This window comes from Lonchura striata, chromosome 2 (assembly GCF_046129695.1).
Source record: "Lonchura striata isolate bLonStr1 chromosome 2, bLonStr1.mat, whole genome shotgun sequence".
NCBI classification, from domain to species: domain Eukaryota; kingdom Metazoa; phylum Chordata; class Aves; order Passeriformes; family Estrildidae; genus Lonchura; species Lonchura striata.
In genome coordinates, this window is record NC_134604.1 from 18454902 (window position 1) to 18481307 (window position 26406).

The following is a 26406-nucleotide window of genomic DNA, read 5'->3' on the forward strand; positions in this document are numbered from 1 at the left end:
GTGCACCTCCAGAGGTTCCTACAGTTCCCCTGCTTCTCAAAAATCCTCAATCCCAGCCTTGCATTTTGTACACCTGAACCAATCCCTTTTTATTTTCTCTAAGGAATCCCAGGGTTATACAAGATAGCAGCAACTCCCATGGCACTGAACACTTGCCTTCAAAACAATTTCTAAATCTTTGCATAAAACCAGAAGGAAAAATTTAACCTCTTCGCAGGCACTTAATGCTACACCCTTAAAAGCTGCAAGGTAAAGATTTCAGACTCTATAGTGCTTGAGAAGTTGCATCCCAGAGGGAAAAAGGAGTTGGAGGGAAGCTGCCACAGAGCTCAGCATTTGCCAGTTAGTGACACAAAGAGCATCTGAGCAGCCAAAGTAGTTTCAGTACTTAAAAAGGGGGGGCCTCTGCAGCAGTTCTTGAAAAGTATTGATTTTTTTTTTTTAATGGCTTCTACTGCAAAGTAATATATTGCATGCTAGACAGCCAAGACTTGATCACTTGCCAGTGCCTTAATTCCCTTTACTGCTTGGCAATATTGAATTTGCTGGGTCAGGAAAAAATTCAGAGTTCACAGCTAACTTGTAATTTTAGCTCAAAGGAAGGTGCCATTTTTAACAATTAGAGCTTTTCTAGGTAAAGCCCCTATTCCTGGCTGTAATCTTCTAGTATTTATAAATCAAAGGACAAGACCTTATGCATTTGTGTAGAATTAGGCCATTGTTCTCAGTCAATCCTGGTTTAGAACTGAAATTGTCTGCAGGTTTAGTTCCCCTAAAATAGAATTTCTGCTCTTTGTCAGTGCAGGAACTGGTAAGTTAAGGGGTGTCTGGACTGAGGGGAGGGACAGAAGGAGCAGGGCTGAAGAAGCACTAATATTTTAGTTGACAAAAATGTACATACCTTAGTAAGGAATGAAAGAGCAATTGTTAAAGGGTAAGAGCTTAGTAGTAAGTTTTACATCTTGCAGCATATGAGAGTGGCTGATTCCAAGGAAAATGTGATGTTAATGTGTTCTCCCCGCCAGCCCATGCCCAGATTTCATTTGGTGGGGGAGGGTGAATGAAGTGGAGCAAGCTACAAAAGTCTCCAGTTTGAGAATTCAGATACCCATGAACATGAAGACCAAAAGTCACAGATGATGTTATGACCGAAAAGCAGATGAAAGAGTGCAACAAGAGCAGGCAGGACTGGAGGACTGAAGAAAATGAGGTAGGGAAGGGTTAAAATGGCATTTTGTGAGACAGTTTATACATTACAACAGCAGCAACCACGGGGCTTGTGTGAAACAAGCAAAGAAACCACGTTTTTGTCATGCCAGAATGAAGTCCAAGCAGATGACATGAGAGGACATGCAAAGCTAAGCTAGAGGATGAAAAGGGCAGAGTATTAGAAATGCAGAATTCCCCCCACTCACTTGTGATATCATAAACAACAACTGCAACAGTGGAGTCACGAATGTAGCTAGGAATCAAGCTCCTGAACCGCTCTTGACCTGCTGTGTCCCATAATTGCAACCGTACCTAACAAAATCAGTCAAACAAGCAAGAAAAATAAGAAAAAAGGTCAAACCCAGTGCAAAATACCTACTTGTGATATCGTAAACTACTACAGCAGCAGCAGAGTCACGGATGTAACTGGGAATGAGGCTACGGAAACGTTCCTGACCCGCAGTATCCCACAGCTGCAACCTGATCTGTGGGTGGGAGAAAATTAAAAAAGCCAAACTGCCACTAAAAATAAAAGAGTAAAGAAATGTTTTACTTTTTTCTTTTTTTTTTTTTTTTTTCAAAAAGTAGCTAAATAAAAAGGAGAAACTCATGCAGGAGGTGCCTGGGGACTGGGAGCAGCAGAACACTGTCTCCCTACAGCAATCTCTCCTGAGAGGTAACAGCAGCCAAGCTGGGGGGGTGCAGCTTCCCAAAAAATGCTTCCCTTCCAAAAGATGGGGAGTGGAATGGCTCAGCTTCCAAACTGAGAGGACCAACAAGTAAGCTACAGCTGAAGTGATGGAATCACCATCTCTGGAAGTGCTCAGAAGTGTGTGGATGTATGTTAGTGGTGGCCTTGGCAGTGCTGGGGGATGCCTGGACTTGATCTTGGAGGGCTTTTCCAGTCTCAGTCATTCTCTGAAATGTTCACCTGCAGTTCTCCCTACAGGAGAAATTCATGCTCTGTTCTCCTTCCTCAGGATTCATACAGGCAGCCTCCAGCAGCATGAAGGATGGTTGCTGGTGGAAAAGCTGGAAAGGCTACTCATGTCAGTTTTTCAAGGATAAAATGCTTGTTGTAACTCTAAACTGCAAAGTGACGTGCACAGAGAGGCTGAATGGCTCTTACCAGCAAGGCTCTGGAAGAAAAGGCAAGACACACTAAAAACAACATGTTTGGCAAGGTGTGCAAGAGCCAGCTGGGCCATGGAAAGCACATCTTAATCCTCAGGCACTTTCCATGAAATTCCATTTACTGGGGGTTTATCCAATCCCATTTATTGGGAGTTTATCCAGTACCAGAAGCTTCTGCAGCACTGCAGTTTTGTTTCTTCAAATAGCTGAACTGAGGCCGAATTTCTTAATTAAGAATCTGAGCTCATTTTAAACCACAGCTTTGCTTGCACAGAGGAGTGATTTCACTTGATGAGCTAAAACTGCACCAAGCAAGGAAACAAGTCTCATCTGTGAACTCATCAGAGGCCACCTTATTTTTAAACAAGGAGTATTAAGAAGATGGAGCCAGCTATTAACTGGCCACATCTGACAATTTGTATTTTACCCATCTTGTGGCATCAAAAACTAAAGGGGTTAAGCATGGTTCCTCTTTCTCCAGATTCCCACCATCATTCACCCCTCAAATTATCTGTATCATCTCTTTCTTCACAGAGGATGACATTAAATTTCCCATCCCCACTGCTGTGTCTCCACACCACACATCAGCCTGGAAGCAGCTGGGAGATGAAGGCTCAGCCTGTGCTTCCCAGTGATCTCAGAAGTGTGGGCTCCACAAAAACCAGATGCTGATCCTCATTTCTACTTTTCACAGAGAAGAGCAACAAAATCTTACTCACTGTTCGATCCTCCAAGTACATGGTTTTCGATAAGAAGTCAATGCCAATTGTTGCCTGTAAAGAGATGAGAAAACCAAGAGCCCTTAAAAAAATGTTGGAACACCTGCAGTGATTTTCAGGGGAGCAGCAGAAGCTGCAAGAAAAACAGGCTGGGCTACTTATTTTTAAGATACAGCTTGATTCAATAAGCAATCTCTTTAATATATCCATGACCAGAACAATTCCTTAAAGCACAAAAGGTTTTAAGCTTGACTTCAGTTCATGCATATTGACAGTTTAATCCACACATTTATTTGGGTAGCAGCAGGGATTTTTATGCATGTGACAAACTGGTGTCCCCAAGCTCAATCAGGATATATGGGCACACTGCCTTCTTCCCAAGTGACAAATATGTCCATGGATCTTCACTCTTCCAGGCAGATTAAGGCAGACACCTACATGATCCCTAACTAAAGCTTGGTTCATCCTAAAGTAGCAGAGCTGCACCTGAACTTCCCAACACCAGTGGGAGCTTCCTGGAGAACATCTTAATGGCAGTGGGAAACCATTCCCCCTTGTCCCCAGTCCCTCTCCAGCTCTCCTGGAGCTCTTTTAGGCACTGGAAGGGGCTCTGACCTCTGCCTGGAGCCTTCTCCTCTCCCAGCCTGTCCTACCACAACACAGGGAAGCAGCACTATCAAGGAGTGGATTCCAGCATGCTCAATATACCAGACTTTTACTAAAACAGATCTTCTATGGTATGTGATATGTGGGGACACAGCACAAAGGAAATCATTCCCAGCATGTCCATGGAGGGGAATGACTCCTGGTAAAATAAACACCTCCAATCACACGGCTTTATTGCAGATGTTTGGGTTTCTGACACAGCACAGCAAGTTCTTACTGATAAGACAGAGGGACACAGCTGAATTCCTCTCATCCAGCAGTGAGCAGAAGGAATCCAATGCACAGCACGTATTTTACTAAATGGCAGCTTTCTATTTTTAACAGCTGAACATAAAAACCCCATGTTCAAATGATAGGTTTCAGAAAAATATACATTCAAAATCTGCCAGAAACATCCAGAACTAGTAGATCATCCCTGAACTCACCTCCTGCTTCAGATATCCATGATCAGGTGCATTAATACTGGGGTCTCAGGGGTCTCTAGAGAATCCTGGGCATCCAAAAATGTCTGGTTTGGGCTGACACCAACAGGCAGTGTGACTCTGGCCAAATTCCTGGAGCTTTGTGACTGATTCCTTCTTCCAGCTACAGCACACACTAGGAGGGTATGGCCCCACCTCGGGCACAACTCCAGGAAAATCAAGGGGTTTGGATGAATGGCTCTGACCCAACTCCATTAACACCCAAACTGGGCAGGCAGCACTGATGCCTAAATCCAAGTTATCTTGGAAGCCCTTAGGATTTCTCACTGTTATAAGTGTCACTCACTGGTTTTGCAATCATTTAATGTATTACATCAGACCACCTTTCCATGGTGACATCCTAAAGCACACAGGGTGAAAGCTCCTCAAGGAAGAACTGGGACACAAACTCAGTAAGGAAAAGAAGCACTCCTAAAAGAAAAATACTGGGGGGAGGAGGATAAAATCCCAGCTTAAATAAAAGAACTGCCTTCAATGTCCATGTAATTACAGTGGGAGGAATTTGGGAGGAAGCAGTGACGTGTGCTCCAACCCTCCCACACTGTGGAAACATGGCTCTTCTCACAGCTCAGGGAGAACTTCCCATCTCGTTTTTCCTAGCAGCAGCAAGGAGGAATTACTGAAGGAAGCAGGAGGGAAATCTCTCAGTTCAACGAGATCCTTGGATAGACACTGAGGAAAAGGAGAATCATTATTTCCTTTTTTTTTTTTTTTTTTTTTTTTACCTCCTGAACCCGCCCCCCAGGCACAAGGGAAGAGATTTTTCTCAGTTTCGTGTATCCAGAACATCACTAGCTGTAACCAAGTCAAGAAACACGTTCTACTTGGAGGAGACACACTTCAGGAAACTGAAGTACTTTTATATCTGAATTCTGGGAGCGAGCAACACTGAGTGTTCTCCTGGACTGCTCTGTGCTGATTTGTAAAATTGTTTTGTAAACATCTTTTTTTTTTTTTTTTTTTTTTTTTTTACATTTTGTATTATTTTCTAGCTTGTGTCAACTTGTTGTTTAAAAGAGCTTGGTAACTGTTATATTATCCACACACAGGCATTAGATCTGTGATAGTCTGGCAGAAAATGGTGGAGGGAAAAAAACAAACCCTGGCAGACTTAACAACTGCTATTCCCTGGCTGTGCTTTGGGTATTCCTTTAGAACCACAGCTCATCCTGCTGCAAGCAGCAGGTAAACTCCTGGAGCAGAATCCAACCCAGAAGTGACACTCTGGCTGGTGATTAAAATTAAGATTTTACAATTGGCAAGTCCATGGTCAGTGCCCCAACTTGTCTGGAATTACTCTTCCTGCAATGGAAGACACAATAGCAGAGGATTCTTACACAAGACAAAAATATGGATTCATTTACCTGGTAGGTGTTGTCAAAGCTGTCATACATGAACCTGGTGATCAAGGAAGTCTTCCCCACTAAAAGAAGAGAAAAAACCATGGATTCAAGGACCACTTTCAGAGCAAGTTTTAAGCATGTGGTTTAAAAATGGTTTACTGTGTCCTATACATCCCTCATGCGCACTTAAACTTCCCAAAAGGACAAGAGCAGTTATTTGACTTTACAATTGTAAAGTCACTATTTTTTTCCTGTATCATTCCTAATCATCAGATTTACCCTTAAATATTTGTGATTTGAGATGAAAATTAATTTCATTGCTCTGTTTTCTACCAAGTAATTCAGTAATTTTAGTTGCATTGAATGATAACAGCCCCCATAACTAATTATTAGCAACAAAAAGCTCTTCTCACTCATAAAACATGGGATTTACTCACTCTCAGACCCCATCATCCTTACAACACTTATTTTTCTACTCCTCTAAGACAAACACCACAGCAGAGCTGGGCCAAAGCCTAACTTATACTTCATAGGCTTTTTCCTTCTCCTGTATCTTCACCTGGAGGGATCAGCAAGAGCCACAGGAACTGGAACATCTCCAGCTGCCTCATTTTGATGTGTATAAATCCTCTTAATTGTAGGCCAGTTATTTAGGAAGGAATTGAAGTTTCTCAGGGCAGCATCACCTCCCAGGTTTTTTTCCAACCTGACTGCAGCTGGAATTTGCAATCTCAGTGGCAGAGGAGAGGAACTCTGTGACTTGTGCTGGACACCAAACACTGCATGTGCAGATAAAAGGTAAGAAAGAGTGCTTGAGGCAGAGCTTGTGTTCTCCAAGCAATATTCCAAGGATTTCAGTTCTTTGCCAGGGTGGCCATCCAGTAAACACAGGGATTTAAGGCAAGATTAAGGTCCATTCCAACCCAAACCATTCTATGATTTCTGGGGTGAGTTTTGTGGGGCTTTTGTCTCTTTGTTTTAGATCTTAACACAGAAGTGTCACCAAAATCTCCAGAATCCCACTAAGCAACATTTTCATCCTCAGTTAGCCCTGAAAAAGGGCTAAACAAACAGGAATCCAGCAGGCAGACTCTGAGAGGTGAGATTTTCCCAAGTCAAAATCTGAATTCCCATGTGAATTTCTAACATACTCTGCTCCGGAGGCAGAATCAGGTTTCCCACCAAGTTAAAAAGCTGCCTTCACAAAGGTAGAGCAAATACTCCCTTCACTGAGTATGTTTTTGGAAGCAGCACATCCCAGATGGGAATGATTCCTGAATCCCTTACTCAGACTTGCCCCATGGATGTGCTGAACAGCTAGAGTTGGCGCAGGACAAACAGCCAGGAGCTGCTGTGAGGGGAGGAGGGATTCATTCCAGGCCCAGTGACAATCCTCAGGAGACACAGAGAAGCAAACCAAATCCCCTCCTGCTGCAGCACAGGCTGAATCCCAGGAATTGATTTGCAGCATCACAAACAAGCTGGTTTTCCTCACGTGGCCACTGATGCAAACAGCCACATTTAACTCTTCATGGGTCCAGTCTCACCCAGGAAATTATTTGCTTTGGTAACTCGTGACCCCTGAAGGACAATAAAGTGTTCCAGAAATTTTTTCCCTTCTGAGTGCCACGTCTTAGACAGGATCTGTCCACAAAGCATAAAATATGAACATATTCTGTTTATTCCTGGAGTCTCCCTACCCTACCTTCACTCATTTAACAAAAAGAGGGGGAAAATAAAGTACTGCTCGGCTTGTTTATATTTAAGTATCTGCTTCAACAACATTTGGAGAGAGCATCCTAATGGACTTAGTTCCAAGACATTTCTTCTCTGAACAGACCCAGGTTTATGTTGACAGCCAGCAGATCAAGATGGTATTAACACCAACTGCTCAAAGTTTTAATTCCATCAATACTGAGGCATTGCCATTCCTCCTTTTAAAAAACCCAAACTGACTCCTTTTAGAATCCTGGCAGGAATGAAAGCCCACAGTTGACACTCTATCTCTAATTTCTGTTCTGCCTTGCTGGCCGTATGTTCCATGAATTCACAGAAGGCATTAATTTGGGAGTGACTACAAGCAAGGGAGAGGACAGATTCAGAATTCAAATTCATCTTGGAAAATGCCAAAATGACCTCAGGAGGCAAATGAAGCTCAGCAGGGAGAAGCAGAACAAGGTAGTACACAGAGACAAGAACAACCAGCTGCTTAAAATCCAGATGGGAAACAACTGGATAAGTAATCCAGCGGTCATAGCCCAAGGAACAGATAAGACACTCAAGACTTCAGCTTTGTTTCATTAAGATGTTGGTTTGGGTTTTTTTTAATCTAGTGAGTTAATTTAATCTCTTGGAAAAATTTCCACACACAAGTACATCCAGGGCAGCACTAGTCAGCAATTCAATAAATATCCTTTAGGCCAAAATATTCCTGGTATGCTGCTGGAACAACTCCAAGAAAAAGGTCAATATCACATCCTTGGAGGGACAGAGGTGGGGGGAGGAAATGCTGGGAATGGGGTTTGCTGTGACTGGACACACTGAGAGCTACAGGAAGCGAGGGAAAATCTCAAACAATTCAGGAACTGAGAAGGAACTCTTTGGCACAAAAACAGGCAGCTTGCAGAGTTCACAGCAAGCAGCTGAAAGGTGAGGGGCACAAGTGACTTACTGCTCAGGGAAAGTTGTCAGCCACTTTTCCCTCTGCAGATCAAGATCTAGCAGCTAAAAGCCGAGTCCAACGACAATCTGAGCAGGAAGGGCACAGAACTGGGAAATTGAGGCAACTGAACCTCAAAATAACTAATTCAGCTGGGCAGTGGATACTCCTCCCTTCCTTGGCACGCAAAGTTGTCAATGTCACTCCACTCTACAAATTTATATCCAAGGCATCTTTTGAAGAGGAAGGAAGCCAAGTAAAGAAATGATTAACCAAAGAAACCATTTATTTCAACACCAAGCTTGACATGGTGGACATTTTTCTGTCATTAAGAGGCTGAACAATGGTTTCACCAGATGAATTCTTGACTCCTTCCAGCCTTCCATCCAACAAAATCCACATCAAATAGCTCCTAATCACACGCTTGTGCTTCAAACATTAAGTAATTGCTGCGATTATAAAATCCTAGAAGATTTTGGGCTGGAAGGAACCTTGAAGACCAGCTCATCCCAAGTTCCTGACATGGGCAGAGACACCTGACACTATCCCAAGTTGCACCAAGCCCTGTCCAACCTGGCTTTGAACAGGGATCCAGGGACAGCCACAGCTTCTCTGGGCACCCTGTGCCTCTCCAACCTCACAGAGAGGAATGCCTTCCCAATATCCCATTCTTCCCTGCCCTCTGGCAGTTGGAAGCCATTCCCTGTGTCCTGTCCCACCATCCCTTGTCCCAGGTTTCTCTCCAGTTGTCCTGGAGCCCCTTCAGGTGCTGCAAGGGGCTCTGAGCTCTCCCTAGAGCCTTCTTCTCTCCAAGTGAACACCCCCAGCTCTCCCATCCTGGCTCCAGCCCTCAGAGCACCTTCTATCATCTTAACTATCAATGTACACTTCTGAAGGGATCCAGCTGCAACAGGGATTTTTAAGCTCGGATCTGACTTGCTTAGATGGTTTTCCTCAGCTGGATCAGCTCTGGAAGAATCTGGATCTAGTGGCTCCCATCATGAACTGGCTGCTCACCCCATCCCCATGAATTTTGCAAGGCTGCAGTGTTCCCATATATTCTGGGACAAGAAGAAAATGGCTGTTCTGATAGATAAAATTAGGAAACTCCTAAAAGGAAAGGTTTGATCACTGGTTCAGCAGAGAAACCAGGAGATGCCCAAACACCAACACCCTCCTGAATCAGCAACTGAACTGTGGCAGCAAACAGCCAAGTACCAGAGATGTCTGAGACAGAAGTTGTGAAGATCCTATCAGAGGAATTGCCATGAACCAGGAGGGCTGAATTCCAAGCCTTCAGCTCATGGAGTCACCCTGGTCAATCCCTTTTGTCTGGAAGCCTGGAGCCACTGCCTGGCAGGGATTTCACAGCAAGAACTCAGCTGCAAGATAGAATCAATACGCTGATCTCGTACTTCCAGCCCCTTTGATCCGACAGCGGCCGCTGGAGACATTCCAAGGTCGCTCCATCAGGTTCTTCCAGGCAGCCTTTTGCCTGCTCCTGAGGAAATCCATGTGTCCAGCAGCAGCCCCAGGAGTGACACTGATCCATGGTGGGCTCCCACCAGCAGCAGCCCCAGGAGTGACATGGATCCATGGTGGGCTCCCACAGCGCGTGTGGAACGCTCTAACGAGGCACTGGGGAGGAGGGCCCAGACCCCTCAGATAACACAAATCACCTCCCTGCCAGCACGGGATTAGAAGGTCATTTGTTGCCAGAATTTGCAAAGGGCTCAGGCACCAGCCAGGAGTGACCTGCAAGGAAAAGGAATTGGGGTTGTGCCACTTGGACTGTGTGATGCACGAGGAACGGGTCTGACATGTCCCTCTCATTTTCTTAGTTGAGATTCATACTAGAGATTCACACTAGAGATTCACAACCTCTCCAAGGATTCTTCTGGAGAAGCCACACTTAAATCACTGACTTCATCCTAGTGGTTGTTCAGAACTTTCAAAGCATCAGCAATCAGGAAAAAAAAAAACCCAAGAGTTATCTTTAAAGCAAAATAACCCTAAAAGTGATCAACACGTCCAGACTGTTCAACTGGAAAACTGCCCTTGGCCTCTCCCAACTCTCAGAAGCAGCCTTGGCTAAGAGATCCAGCCTGCTGAAAGCCAGAGGAAAAGGGAGGAAAATGAGGAAAGCCTTCTCCTCACTGTGTAATCCCAAAATTTCACTTGCCCTTTGCATGACTCCTTCAGATTTGATTGAAGGATAAACCCCAGTGACACTACAACTTCTTTTCATACATAAGCTCACCTCAAAATCTTCACTGGAATTATTTTGCTGTGAAAAAAATAAAAAAACTAACCCAAGGCACCAAAAGAAAAGCATTGCTAAGAACGATGTACTCAATTATGAATGCCTCAGAACCATTTTTAGATTTGTGTTTAAAAAGAAGCCCCAAAAGGAAGATGCACAGAGTTGATTTTAAATGATCTGTATGAGCCAGTAAGAATATTTTTAGGTCTGTCATTACCAGCACTGGAAACAGAAATGCTGTATTAAAGTGATTAAAGCAGCTTCTTTTAAAAAAATAAAAACACACCCCCATCCTCCTCTGCTATTCGCTGTCAAACTATGGAAATTTCATCTGGTTCCCTCAAAGCAAGAAACCAAACTCATTCTTTATCCAAAGGCACTGGCAAAGACAGCAGACTGCATTCATCCAAGGAATTCTCAGTCAGGTGGAATTTGTCTCAGTCACAGTGAGGAACATGGAGGATAGAATCCAGTTTAGTTCCAGGGAGCAGAGGCAAAAGCCACAGTTGAGGAGGTCTCATCTCCTTCCTCTAATTAAAGGATTTTTTACCCTGATTTTTTTTTCACTATTGATTCCACTCCTGCTCTATTGTCAAACCTATTTTATTCTGCCATTTCTTTCCTGATGGGAGATGAGATCAGACCAAAGGACCACTGAGCCAATTCCTTACAGTTTTCAGTCCTCAATAATTTTTTTTTTTTAAATCAAGAAAAACTAAAATTAGTAGAAAGCCTGCAAAATATAAACCTTATTGAAATCCATGCATGGATCCCTCTAAGTAGTATAAACAAAACGGTTCAAACAGCCCCTTTTAAGATAATGTATTCCCAACCTAAAGATCTAGGTTATAAATTATACTGTGGTCCTATTATACAAATGTGCTTCATTATTTAAGATTCTGTTTAAGAAATTAATGTAGAATACCCAGGGAAACAAGACCCAGAAAAACAGGGAACAATTTAGGTTTGCTTTATATTGTTTTTGAATTCGAGAGATGCTCCATCACTTTCTACCTTACATATATATGACTTCATTCCTCCCAGAGAACAACTCACCTTTATTTTAGCTGATTCTGGGTTTGATACCCATTCCAAGAGGGACAAACAATGGCCTGGAGCTCATGGCAGAGATCAAACACGGAGATCAGGCAAGAGAAATTAAAGCAGGGACCGCAGATGCGCCCAGCTTGGAGGGCGCAGAGCACAGGGAGCACCCTCAGAACACCAAGTCCCCTCAGCACAATTCCAGCACTCCTAGTCCTTCTCTTTTATTATTAGCAGCTCCTCTGACAAAGGACATTGGTAGCTGCATTGCTTCCCACAGAACCACAGGCCAGTGAGAAGCCTGCACACAATGTGCTGGTGACAAATATTGGTATTTAGGTATTTCTTTGGCAGTTCAGCACACATTTTGTAGTATTCACAAGGATACTTCCAAAATGCAAAAAAAACAAATCATAGAGCCATTTTGTTTGGGAAAACCCTCCAAGATCATGGAGTCCAACTGTTCCTCCAGCACTGCCAAGAACATCACCAACCTATGGCCCCAAGTGCTGCATCCACAGGGCTTTAAATCCCTCCAGCAATGGGGATCCAGCAGCTCTCAAAGGGCTGCAGACAACACCCACATGGCAAACCTCAGCCCCAAAATAAGGCGAAGCCCTCCAAGAACTTAGACACAGGCTGCAGAACCTGCTCTGAGCCTCCTGCAATGAAAAATAGCCACAAGGATGCTGCTGGCAGCAGGTTGTCCGTGACTGTAGGGGAAATGAGGACAGACAGCAGCAGAGCAACCACCTCCAAAACGGGTTTTTGGCAGTTCTTTTGTGGAGGTTTTATGGCCTCCTACCTCGAAAAGGAACTCCAGAAAGGCAGACACAATCAATAACAATGTCAAACAACTGCAGCTGGCCTGTTTAGACCAATGAATCCCTGCCAATCCTTTATTTCTTTTCAGGTCACCACCACAACAAAGCTTTTATTTTGCCTTTTAATTAAAAGCAATATTGAAAACTGTTTGATATAGTCCTGGATCAATTACTTTGGCTTCACGGATTGCTGGCAGTCTGGAGCTCTCAATTTGAGAATGGCTGGTCTGTACCCACAGAGCAGAGGAGAAAACACACAGAAATCCAGGGATGGGCAGTGGAGGATTCCTATAGTCCAATTCCATTTCCAGAGCAGCCTGTTCAGCCTTGCTGAGCTCCATGGAAAGGTGGACTTGGCCTTTCCCTATTTTCCATTTCTCAGCCATCAGTTGACAAAGCCATAAGAAGTAACTCCTCACAGCTATCACCACAGTTATTCAAAGACTATTTATAGAAGAAACAATCACAATTAAAAGCTCTACAGAAACTGACCAGAGAACACGAGAGACTTTTGGAAGCTGAAGGTAATCCTGAAACATTTGGATGCCCTGAAGTGTCCAAGGTCAGGCTGGACAGGGCTTGGAGCAACCTGGGATAGTGAAAGGTGTCCCTGCCCATGGCAGGGGGTGGGACTGGATCATCTTTACGTTCTCTTCCAGCCCAAACCACTCTAGGATTCTGTGATTCATGGGAGAGTGCTGAGACCCTTAAAACTACTTTATTTTTTTAAAACCCAGGTTTTAATGCCTTTCCAGATGATCACTAATAGCACTGTCCCAGTGCTCCACACAAAATGGGGATGAATTTACTGATATGCAACATGTGGTCAAAGAACCAGTGGAATAACCAAATTTGCCTCTTTCCTCTGCCCTGTATACACAGCTCTGAGTATTTCAAAGTACTGAGAGATCCTGAACAAAAAGTTGATTACTTGCTCATTGTAAATTCAATTCTTTTAGTCCTTACAAAGATTCTATCTGGACTGGACTTTTCAAGGCAAGATGAGACAGTTTTATTAGAGCTGAAGGTGAAGAGGTGAGTTTTACTCATTTAATGAAGTAAGAAACAGCACAGCCAGAATTTTGCTGCTGCAGAGGAAATTTCCATTTTCCTTTTACCCTGTGGCAATCAGGTGCCTTGAACTTCGGTCTGCTCTTCGTGATGGGAAAATTCTGAGCAAAACCTTTTAAAGCTTAAACATCCCAGCAACTTCCTAAAGGAGAAAGTGTGACATCAGCCTTTAGCTCCCTCAGCCAGCCCTCAGCACTGGTAAAAAAAGCCGCACTTAGCAAACTGGAACAGACCCTAAGCCGGGGATAGAAGCCTAAATGGATGGAGGGAAGTGCACATGAATATTTATGAGTGTCTGGTGCAGAGCAGCAGGAAGGGAAGCATGTAGTGAAGTGAACTGGCTTGATGTAACAGGGAATAACAAGGAATGACACCTACCCAGCAGATGAACACACAGAAAGCTGTTCAGAGAATTGTTGGGATCATCTGCAGCTCGTTCCCCCGTGCTACAAAAACGGGGATACAAAGGAAGGAGCCAGGCCCTTTGCACAGGAGCACCATTCTAAACTCTAAGGATGTGAAAAAAGCTGCCTGATCCTGCATTTCTCATGCTTTTTCTTCCCAGGAGAGAGGGTATAACTTGATTTTCCTAAGAGTTACACTAAAAAATATCTGCTCTATACATTACAGATACAGGAAAACAGGGAAATGCAGGTCCTCAAGGCTCAGGGAAATGTTCTCAAACAGCACCAGAGCTGTTTGGCACTCAGGAGGAGTGACACTGAGACTCAGCCCTTCTCCCTGGCCACCACCAAAGGCTCATTTGTAATGGCTTCTAAAAGAAATCCATAATAATACTCATTTCAAGCCACGCCAAAAATTAGGTTTCACACACATTTGGGATCGTGGTTAAAGACCTGCCCTTGCTACTGAGAAGCATAGGAAACAGAATTTTGTTGTCATCCAGTTTGTCGCTGTCGAGGCAGGACGGGAATGAAGAGACTGACTCAGAAGGCTGTGAGAGTAAAACTCCAGTTTATTCAAAATGCACCGCTCTTTTATACAGAGCTCCGCAAGGACCAAATCCATTGGTTCTGAAGTGAAAACAACCCACCACCATTGGTGCAGAGTGCTTGACGCACAGTGATAGAACTTAACTATAAACAATGTGAAAAACAAGAGAGATAAAGAATTATTTACATTCTTTCCCAGCACTTTCCCAGACGTTTTGCCTGGCTAGAAACTCTCAGTTTCTTTCTTTGACTAAATCTAAAACCCACACAGTTGTCATCAGAGCAAAGGGTTTTAGTTCCAGTCAATCCCTCTGGGTAATAATCCATGAAAACAAGAGTTTTCATGCCTGCCCCTTCCTGTCAGGTATTTCCATAATTTACAAAAAGGGACCAATTATTCCCTTATCTACAACAACCAGTAATCAAATGATTAACACTTCAGTAACTGCCTTATTAAAAAGATGACTATGAAAATATGTGTTAGATTGAAAAGCTCATTAATTCTCATTCATTCTTCTCTTTGGGCACCTCAGAGCACATTCACAGTGTTGTTTTCTACAATAATTCATCCAAGACAGAAGGAAATAGAGGCTGATGCACTTTTCTGACCTAGAAAGTGTTTTTCTTCCCAGGGTGTTGCTGACAGCAGTGCCCAGCAAGGCCTGCAACTCCACTCCCCAGCTTTTTAGTCAAATTCAATATAATGCAGAAATCAAGAATTTACTTTCTTTCTTTCCAAGAGATGCTTCTCAAAATCTACCAGTTCAAGGCTGGCTTATGTCTTAAATTTGAAGCTCTCAGCCTTGCTTTAGATTAGATAGACATCTGGATAGAGACAAACACTCGGGATTAAATCTAGCTGAACATTAGTCTCTGTAACTAGGAATGCAGAGCTAAAGTTATTAAAAACCTGCTCTCTTTTTCCTTAAATGAAAAAAATTTCATTTTATTCCTAATCCTGCAGTATACATTTCCCTGGTCTAATTCCTGCTCTACAGTACCATAGTTTGCTTCAAAGATTTGGCAAAAGAGTTACCACAGAATGGGTTGGGTTGGAAAGGACCTTTAAAGATCATCCTGTCCAAGCTCCCTGCTGTGGTTTTCACTCTAAACAGCTCAGGTGGAACTTCCCTTCCTCAAAGGAACCCCAAGAGTATTCTGCCACTGGAAAAGATGTAAGCAGACAGTGACAAGAGGGACAGTCCCTTGTTCCTCATGGTCACATCTCACCTAAAGATTCCTCCTCCCACTCAGACAGCTGAGCTGGCTCACTTGTATTTACTGGTCCATCTCCAGTGGACAAGAAATTGCCTCTAACAGGCAGATCAGCAATTCTCCCAAAGGATCCTTCCTTTTACACAACCATTCCCAGGCATACTATACAAAAACCCAGGAGGGTTTCACAGCTGACAGCTACACATTGAAGGACAACCAGAAGAAAGCCTGCTCTGCCACTGATCCAAGCATTCAGTGCCATATGGATGCATTTTATGCAGTCCCCGGGCATTTTAAAATCAGCAAGAGAAGCAAAGAATTGTCACTTGTGTTTAAAGCTCAGCAGTAGCTAAAGGGAAAAGGAAGAGGCAGAAGAGAGTATTTTGTATTATCCATCTTTTTCTAAGGCAACATCAGCCTGTTAGCTGTGTATAGGCAATTTAGAATCCTGTTTTATTTAGCACTACACACTTTTTTTCTTGAGGGAGATTCCAGTTAGTTTTAGCTGGTATCTGCATTTCTCAGAAATAAACTAAGGCACAAGTTAAGACCGATCATGACTGGCCCCAAGGTAGAAGGCACAGCCTGGACACATAAAGCTGTGAAAAGCACCCCTTTGCAATTTGGATGTGAAAGGATCACACAGATCAATAAAAATGTGCAGAGGCTCATTACAAGTTTAATGACAAACTCAGAACTCTTTCCCACTAAGCAAATCCTAATCAGCACTGGCAGAGTTGATAAAAGTAGAACAATATCCCTGATTATTAATACACAGGCAAGATTTCCTTTGGGATCTGCACCAAGCCTTGTGACAGCGACAAAAATACCCAGTGATAAATAGCTTCATTAATTCTTGTGGGTTTTGTCAGTAATTAGCTTGACTCTTCCTCCCAAAATGGGAAATAAATGAAAGAGCACAATGCAAACAAATCTTGTTTTGTTTGTTCAGTCACAGCCACAAAGAAATGAAACAGTAAAAACGGGTCAGCCTCTGGTTCTGTCTCAAAATCACACCTTGGAGCTCTTATAAACAATGAAGGTGCACACTGAAAAGTTTTCATATAAAAACTGGGCCATTTTTTACCATCCCATTGGAGAAAAGAATGAACAAGAGTCAACCCCTCACTGCTGAACAGGAAGGAGCAGATCTATTAAATATAATAATTCAATTACTCCGTCAGTATAGTAAAATAAAAAAAAAACATGGAAATGTTACCTCCTAAGCAGAGCTATAAAAATTAATTTTAAAATCTGCACCTTATGTCCTAGAGACAAAATCTCTTTTCTGGTTTTCTGCAGAGGAATTCCAAGCCAAGCCTGTAACATAACCAGTGCTATTTTCACGGTTTGAAAGGTTTTTAAAAGCAACAAAGCCAAAAGGAGTGTCACAAGTGGAAGACCTCCAGGCAATCCCAGTTCTCCTCCCCCATGATAACACCAAGCCTCTGGGAAGTGACACAGCCACGTGAGGAGGCAGACTTCCAGTCTTCTGTTGGAGGAAAAGCTGCCATCTCTCATGTTCAGAGTGCTGAATCTCCCATCATTTAATACAGACAGGGCAAATATTCGGATTAAATATGGCTGAAGGTAACTGAGGCCTTCAGAAGTGTTTCTGAATTCTGGGTGGTTTTTTTTTTCTTTAATTTAATTTAAGTTAAACTGGTGTGGAAGTCAGAAACTGTCTTCAACTTCCTACAGCCAAGAAAAGTAGGAGTTTTGGCTTGAAGAAAGAGCCTTGGAATCCTGTGAAGAGCTGAAAACCAAATACTGCCATGGGGTAAATGAAACACGCCTGTGAACTCACGTGCCAATTGCTGCACTGTGTGGTAAATGTGGCTTCATTCAAATCAGGAAGAACAAACCCAAGATAGGGTAACCAGAAGTTTAAGATTTGCAGGAACTGTGCAGATAAGGAAAACAAAAGAACAGGGAGACACTAGAATTTTGCCCAAGCCCTAAGGAATGAGACAAAGCACCTAAAGGAAAGGTCCCGAGCAGTTCTGACTCCTAAGAGATGTAGGACACATGTGACAAAAGCATGGAAAGACCAAAAGACACCATGTGTCCCATCCTGTGCCACAGCATCAGGGCAGAAATCTTGGGGCCCTTTGGAGGACACAGATCAGAGTGGACAGCTAAAATCTACAGTACAGTGGCTGTGAGGGAAATCCACATTAGGATGCCTTTCACTTCTATGGGGATGAGTTGAACACCAACCAGAGAACAGGAATTGTGGAGGATACACTCATGTTTTCATGGATATCACTTGGTTAATTAACTAAAAGGTACTCACAGGGCACCTTTACATTTCAAAGACTTCTGTGCAGTCTCTCATTATTTGCCAGGAATGAAGAAAAACTTCAAAATTTACAGACACACAAGGATATTTTTTTCACCACACCCTGAGGAGTTTGCTTTCCTTCTTATCTTATATAGTTAAGGTTTTTAAAATAGTTTCCAAAGAGGCTTCAAATATTCTCCAAAGGATTTTATCTTTGCTGCTCACAAAATGCCTCAGAACCCTCAGCCATTAGCACTGGTAACATAAAGCAGCACTTGGAAATATTGTAAAGCACATGCCAGGGATCTCCCGACCAGGTGTGGCTGACTGAGGAGCTAACAAAGAAGGAAGATTTAGTCCAGAAGTCCATGTGACCACAGTCTCAACCCAAAATTTCTCAGAAGCAAGGCAGAGTGAGTGGAGGAAGGAGCTCTGAGCTGTGGGAATTCCAGATGGACTTGATCAACTCAGCTGGCATGTGCAGCACAAACTGGAAAGAGGAAGACATTCCATGTAGAAGATGTCACTGGGAAGATGCTCCTGCATCTCAGAAATTATTTTTTCTGAAGGTGATGAACAGCAGCAGTTCTTGCAAAGTCACCTCTTTTGGACTCCTCACTCTGGTTTTAAACACTGGGTTTCACTCTGAGAAGACGTTTTCCACAACTGGAAAATCCTAAGAAGTTCCTATACTGAGCATTTAGCTAGGTGATATTTCTAAGCACATTCCTGTGAGAAAAAAAAAACATATTGAAGAGCATATCTGTGAGGCAGAGGAGTTGGAGGATGACTGGAGAAAGGAAGGAGGAAGAGTGATAGATCCTAGCTAGTGACATCCTGGCAGGTGGCATTTACTATTTCCTTCTTCCCGAAACAGCCCACTTATTATTGCTCCAACAATCCAAATAGCACCATTCCAGATAAACATCATCTCAGCAACTCAATTTTTGGACAAAGTATGGATTCTGGATCACAGTGTTTATGTTGAAATTTCAGAACAATTCAACTTTATCCCAGGTTATTACAGCTTTGCTGTGAGCACAATGAGACAAATTAAATGGTTTTAGAGACACCTCTAAAAATTCAATTCAATTCAATTCTAGTAAATTCTATTCTATTCCACTTGCTTCTCACACAAAAATTTGGCCTATCAAGTTTCAGAGCCCAATAGTGAAGTTTGATTATTATCATGCAAGGGTGGCTCAATATTCACTTTATATATGATGGTAGTTAAAGCCCATGGGGGTGAAATCACTTTTTGAAGCATCTACTGCATCCATGTTCTATGATTCCAAATTTCCATTAAAAACCAGTGCAGGACTGAACAAAAACCCACCAGGAGACTTTTGGTAATTAAACATTCATAAGATCCAATTTTTACATCCCAGTATTTTATTTTTAAGTACCTAATTATCTGTTTGTAAAAGCCTTTAAAGAAATAAAATGCCACATATGGAGAAGTAGCAAAAATAATTAAGCCATTCTGGACAGACATTACCTTGGAAGGGTGGGGGGTGGCTCTAGAAAGCACAAATTCCACATGGGCAAAAGGGGAAGGAGACAAGAGCTCCTCCATCAGCTGAAGCACAAGGGATCCCTTCAACTGACTTCAAATTTACAGCCACCTTATGTCCTCAATTTAAGTCAGAAACTAAATGCTACTACACCATTTTGGAAAGAAGAAGCCGACACTGAAAACATAATTATGAAATTCTGGTTTAAATACCTTTAACACAGTATTTGTTCCCATAACAAACCATATTCATGGACAGTTTAGACAGAAATCTGGATAAAAATCTTCAAACAGAACAATGTTTCCCAAAAGTAACTTTTGTTAAATAAACTGCAAATGATAGGCTAATGCATTATCTAACATGGAAACACTCTCCTAGATTCTTCAGAATTATTCCTGAGGCAGGAGAGAGAGAGAGAGAGAGAGGCAGCAGGAGCAGCCACCTGAGAATGCACTTCTGAAGGGAAACATTCCCTGCTTTGAGCACTGAGCACTAAACATCCAGCTGAGGGAATCCAGGCATTGCTTCCCTGGATCACGTGCCAAATGGAGCCCTTGGAACAAGTTCCTGCTTCTTTCCCAAAGATGTTTTGCCCTTGAAAGAACAACAAGCACTGCTAAGTCAGCCATTTCCAGCCAGGAATTAGAGAAGTGTCAGAAGACCTATTAAAATGCAAGGGATTACCATCTCCTTCCCTTCCCTCCATCCTTTAACTCAGTTAAATTCTGCCTAATGTTTCTCCAGCACCATTATCCCACTGGCAAAACAAGTAAATGCTTCCTCTTGCTCCCTCCTCTCCCGACTCCCTACACTGCCACAAAGAAACTTCTGCTCTCTCACACTATGGTGACAATTTTCTTGCTGGGGGAATGAGAAATGGAAAAGAAAAAAGGAGGAGGAGAAAAAGAAGAAGGGGACAAGAGCTCCATATAGCATTCTCGAACTCAGTGATTCCATCTGATTCCCACAACCTACCATCTCCTGGGCAGCACTGGAATGATTAGGAGCTGTCCTCTGCTCTTTCCACACAGGAGGTGCAGAACAGCTTCCCCAGGAGCTCCCTCAAACTCATTCTCCAGGCAGACACCCAGGTGAGTGCTTCTTCAGAAGCAAGTTTGGGCAAGATCCTAAAACAATCCTGATTTAAGGTTGATGCAGCCTGGCTTATGAAGAGGCAACTTGTAAGGAAAAAAGTGCCTGGAGTACCTTCATTAGGCGCAGCTCTCCTCTAGGCATCTGCTGATCTGAGCTGACAGGGATGGCTGTGGAGAACACCTGGGGACTGCTGCAAAAATAACCAGAGCTGCACCGATGCACACGCGTTTGTGCACGTGATGAAACTCCCTGGCCAGGCAGAGGGAAAACAGCTGGTGTAAAACACAGGACATGGACACCAGGCAGTGGGCTAGGCAGCACAGAATCCTGGGGTTTTGGACCAAAAAATCCCCAACCACAATTTGTTTTTTAGCAACAGAAAGCCAAAGCGTATAGAAACTGAGATCAGCACAGCTGAAGGAGTGAGCTGCAGGCTCTGGGCTCCTCAGACACCTGTGTGGGTCCAGGCAGCACAGTCCTACAAATCTCTGACATGAAGGATTCAAGGGAAGGATATCCTGACACCACACTGTCCTTTTCTCCTTCACATCTCCTGCTCCTGAGCTGCCCCAGCTCTTCTCCTGGGAACTGGGGCAGGATAGAGGCCAGCAGACATTCGATGCTCCTGCTGCCCACACTGCAAATTAAGAACTCTAAGATTAAAGGATGTTAAACCATTACATTTTAAATGGGAAACTTTTCCTCCAAAATCTTCCTCTTTTCCTCCAACTTATTCCTAACTGAGACACTGACCTCTCCATAAGGAGTTTCAGCCAGCTGACAATAAACTTGTTCCTTCCCAGCTATGCTTCACAAATGCCTTGGGAAAAGGCCACAGAGCCTGAAGGGTCTGCAAACCCAAGGTCTGATGTTCATCCCTATGGATTTTAAAAATAAAAATAGCTAGTCTTTAAAAGGTAGAAATTTAGTTCCAAGTAGTAAACGGAACAAGTTCTGTTGGTGTTTTATTCTGATCTTTTCTAGATGAATGGATATTCCAGAAGGAATTGTGGGATTCAACTATAGAAAAAAAAGAAAAGTGTTTCGATAAGAAACTGGGTTTGGAGCAGAAAATTCTTTAGACAAGAATTATCTACACTCCAACTGGGATGCAGTATCTTGAAATAAATACTCTCCTCCAACAGTATTTTCCAGAACAATTCCTTCATATTAAGAATATATACTAGTTAAGTTCCTACTTAATTGTAATATTTATTCTCTAAGACTTGCTTCTAACCTGAGCAATTCAATATTTTGGGGTCTTCAGGCCCTACCTAAAACCAGTTTTAAGTGCACCACAAGGCTGGCTCTGGACTCTGCACTTTAGGCAAGCAGCTGAGAAGCATCAAATCCAGGCAAAAGCACAGATCTGTTTGAAGACATCTTAAAAACATCTCATATAAGACACTTTTTCTGCTCCTTCAGTTTCCAAAAGGTAATGCTAAAAAAGCCTTTGCTCTTCCTGGGATCTGGAACCAGGCAGGCAAAACCAGATCTCAAATCTCTGCCTTGCTCTAAGCCATGCAAGGCTTTCACAGACTAAACAATCAAATTTAAAATATCAGCCATACAATCCCCCAGGGAAATTTTTCTCTAGATGGCAGGATTTACTAGAGGCAATGTGTAGTAAGTCACACAAGGCTCCTTTTGAGTTTCCTAATATCTCTCTTGTATTTTTAAGTGAAAATGTAAAATTCCCAAGGCCAAGGAATTTATTTTTAACTGTAAATTACTCACTGTGACAGCAGAGAGTCCACCAAGCCTAGAAACAGAGGCAACCTATGAGCCTTCTGCATTTCACCAGAGAGGGGTGGAAATATTTTAACACCAAGATTGGAAAAGCTTTTATCACTAGGAAAAGCTTTTTTCAAGTCTGCTGTTGCACTACAGCATCCAAATAAAGAGGTCAATTTTATGGGACACGAGTGTTTGATCTGCCTAGTGTTTATGCAGTACCAGGGAAAAAACCCATCCTCTTCCCCAAGTCACATTGTGGTTTAAGAGCAACTAGAAATAAAAATTAAAAAGTGGAAGACAATTATGGTCATGATTGTACAGTGGTGGAGAAAAGCCACTCTGATGACTGCCCAGTGAAAAAAGATGAAAGATAACTCGGCTAGGGAAGAAAAATGTGAGGCTGGAAGAACAGAAAGAATAGGAATATAATTATGATTTGAATATATAAATATTTAATATTAAGGGCATCTAGAAAAGCTGAGAAGAAATTACAAGAACCAGTGAATGAGTCCAGCACTGAGAGAGAGAGGAATAGACCAACCCTGTGAAAACCTCTTTGTAAAGCATTCCAAGGTCAGGAAAAAAAAAGGAAAAAACCAAAAAGATTGGGATTTCCTTGCAATGATACTCCAACTGTCTTCAGACACCAGCCCATCCTCCTGCTGTGTCCAGCCGCTGCTGAAGGATTCACCTCTGGCTTTATCCCAAACAGCAGCACCAGCTCAGCTTGAGGAAAGCCATCCTGGGTTTGATGTGGACACAAGAGACTTTTCAGCCATTTTGAGTGAGCCAAGGACAAAATACCCAAAAACTGCTGCAGAATCAAGTAAGGGGAAGGGGAAAAAACAGTGAGTTACTATAGACAAGACAAAGAAGGCAGCAAACCTTCTAGCATGAACATATGCCTACTGCTGCCGAGAAAAGTCAGAAAGGAGTCAGAACTTCCTTTAAAAGAAAATGTTCTCCATCTCCATCTCACCAAAAGAGAATGTTTACCACTCAGACATCCACTGGATGAGTCCACCACCCAGCCAGTTCAGATTTCTCTACCAAGCCTTCCTTCCATCAGGCCATTCAAAAAAATCCTCCAGTCACTGACACTAAGGGTTCCCACAGCCAATTCTGTACCAGCAGAGGAGGACAGGAATGAGTATTTTCTACTCCCAGAAAAGGCAACATCTCCATTAAAAAAAGGAAGCTGCAGAGAAACACTGCTGCACTCACATTATTCCAATGCTGTCTGCCCACTCCTGTGCAGCTCCAGGACGCCCAACCTGCTAACAGAATTCTCTTTTCCCAACTCCAACAACAGGTACCTAAAGCCCACACTGACAGGAAATTTTGCCAATCCTGCATCAGCCACTGCTTGGAGCTTTGCCATGGATGCTGCACCCTCCAATGGCCCCTCTCCTTTTAGCTACACATCTATTCTAGCTTTAATCCCCCTTCTCTTTGTCTTGCACATATCAAGAATATTATGAAAATTAACTTGCTGTAACTCAAACCTAGACAGGGGCATAGACAGGAAGCACAGCAGGAAGCATTTAGTGAAATGGAATAAACTGGCCCCTGCATTAATTACAGAAATGCTGGAGTGGGTCATTTTTTTCTGCAGCAATTGCTGATTGCTCCTGAAGAAGCAAACCATTAAAGGAAAGTCACTTAGCAGAATAAATGGCACTCGTCTATATGGTGCAAATGTTAATAATACAGAGGTTTAAAGGGTCACAATTCAAGACAAAGAAAAGACCAACTGAAAGTGAAGACATTTTCCCATTAGCAGGTTTAGCTGCCCCTTCCTGGTTCTGCCAGAAGACAAAATACTGCCCATCAGTATTGCTCCAGTATTTCTTCCCAACTCTTTCAATTCTGGGCAAGTATGCTCTAGAGTTAAAGCAAAGCCTTAATTCTGTGTGTTGGTAACACCTACACACGTCTGGATGAGAGAACACTACGAGCCTGTAAATCTCAGAATAGCTGGGTGCCATCTCCAGGGGATACTGCCAGCTGTTCATGGCATGGAGACTCTTCCAAGTGAGCCCCAAAATCCCTGCTCCTTCAAAGGGCAGCGGATGCCATGGTGACACCAGCAGATGCCCATCCTGGTTTACAGGTCCAGCAGAAAGGACACACAAACCAGGGGAAAAAACAGGCACATTACACCCTCACTATAAGAAGTTAAATTAATTAAATGCACTATTGAGCTGGACAGCTGAATAAGGACTTCCTTCCCAAAGCTCCTTTTTGCCAGACCCAACAGGAGGTAGCAGAAGCAAGCAAGGGGCTTGACAACTTGGAGCTCCCACCAAATTTATTTACATTAAGTTTCACACAATATTTGCTTCCCAGATTATCTTTTTTTTTGTGATGCGCTAGGTTTCATTTGGATAAGAACTAAAAAGTACTGAAACACACAAAAAAGCACTTTTTCCAGTTAATATCACCCAAATATTCCAGAACATGGTTTGAACATTAAAGGAAAATGTCTGACATAAAATAATTTATGGAATTGTTCACTGTCCCTGGGCCTTTCATAATATTAGAGCCAGAAGAATTTGGTTTATGCTGAGGGGAAAACAAAGAATTCATTTAGCTTGTCAACTTTTGTGAGCTCAGTAAATAAATCAAGCAAAGAGACCTGAAAAAATTTACTTGCACTGCAAGTCCACTTTTTGGCTGCTGTTTGTTTGCCAAGACACACATTTTTCATTTAAACTACTTCCATAAATAATTTATACTAATGTGTCAAACCCATCACCGTTTTGATGATATCTGTTAATTTTCAGAACAGTGCTTTTACAGACGCTCAGGAGCATCTAGGTTGAAAAAGACCTCCAAGATCATCAAGTCCTTGATCAGCCAAGGCTTGCACCCAATGATCTCAGGGGTCTTTTCACTGCTTCATACTGGGAGAGATGGATCAGCATTTCCATGCCTGTTCAGAAACATTCATGTATCACAAGGTTACTGTTCTTACAGGTTGCAGGACTCACAGGTAAATTTTGGAGGTTGACTTGAAAAATATGATGGTGCTCATGTTGAGGCAGCAACATGTGGGTTTTTCTGAGCCACGTTTCAAAGCACTGAAGGGTTTAGCTGGATTGCTCTGATTGGCTGGCTTGGGGTTTTATAATCATTAGTGTACACAACAGGTACTTGTATACGCATGAACACAACAAAACGCCTTTAAACATCTGGGCTAAATTAGCAGGTAACTAAAAGGCAGCTCTTTTCTCACAGACTGATTAGAGGAGACAGATTTTTAACCATCACTGAAGCTGAGAAAAATGGCTGTTGGCTCTGATAATTCCCAAATGCCACATCATCTGCTAAGGTGGGCTCAGATGAGCTTCCCTGCCTTTGTTTCTCCATTAGTCCCACTACAGCTCCAGCAAAAGCTTTCAGGCATCTGCTTTCCAGAACCTGCATCCTATGCCAGGTACCACCACCGCCCCAAGAGCTGCAGATAGAAAATCCATTAGTCACATCAAGAAAAAGATGATCATTTTCCTTCCAATTCACAGATTACTTCTGAGATGCAGAGAGAACAGCACAGCAGAGTTCAGAAAGGCACAGCTACTCCTCCTTTCAAGAACAGACACAGCTCCTTCAGAGGCTTCCACAAATAGACAGGGATCAAAAAGCACTGTGAGAACAGGCACCACAAAACACTGATGTCTTTTTCTCTGTGCTTCTTCCACACGTTGCTGTAGGAAGGGATTTTTCACAGATGGAGAAGAGAAAGAAGAGAAATGGTGGAGCTCAAGATCTTCAGGACAGCGAGGAAGGATCAGACACCAAGCACACTGCACTATGAAAGAATCCCAGAACACTTTTGGTGGGAAAGGACCTGCCACCAACAAAGATGCTAAACAGTGCTAATCCCGTGACTGACCCCTGAGGAACACAGGTAAAGACTGAGGCAAAGAAAGTCATTGAGTGCCTCAGCCTTCTCTGTATCCTGGGTAACTAGGCCTCCTGTTTCCTTCTGGAGAGACACCATACTTCTCCTGGTCCTCCTTTACTGATACAGAAACTTTTCTTGCTGGCCCTGATGAGTGGCCAGGTTTAATTCTATAAGGGCTTTGGGTTTCCTAACCTGATCTCTGGCTGCTCAGGAATTTCTCTGCATTCCTCCCAGGCAACCTGCCTCCACTTCCACCCTTCCATTTTGGGTTTGAGGTTGTCCAGGAG

At 42.9% G+C, this 26406-nt stretch overlaps 1 protein-coding gene across 2 annotated transcripts in view; it reads right to left on the reverse strand.

Annotated features, from left to right (window-relative positions):
* The window catches only part of RAB6A (RAB6A, member RAS oncogene family), a 43010-nt gene that overhangs the window by 12364 nt on the left and 4240 nt on the right, over positions 1 to 26406 (reverse strand). Inside the window, exons 2-4 of one of the 2 annotated variants that reach the window (XM_021550171.3) lie at positions 5575 to 5633; positions 3063 to 3116; positions 1416 to 1521 (exon numbers count right to left, since the gene is read on the reverse strand). In XM_021550171.3, coding sequence (XP_021405846.1) covers positions 1416 to 1521; positions 3063 to 3116; positions 5575 to 5633 — 219 coding nt within the window. Of the gene's footprint in view, positions 1 to 1415; positions 1522 to 1588; positions 1695 to 3062; positions 3117 to 5574; positions 5634 to 26406 lie in introns of both variants that reach the window. The other variant, XM_021550173.3, reaches the window with a different exon arrangement.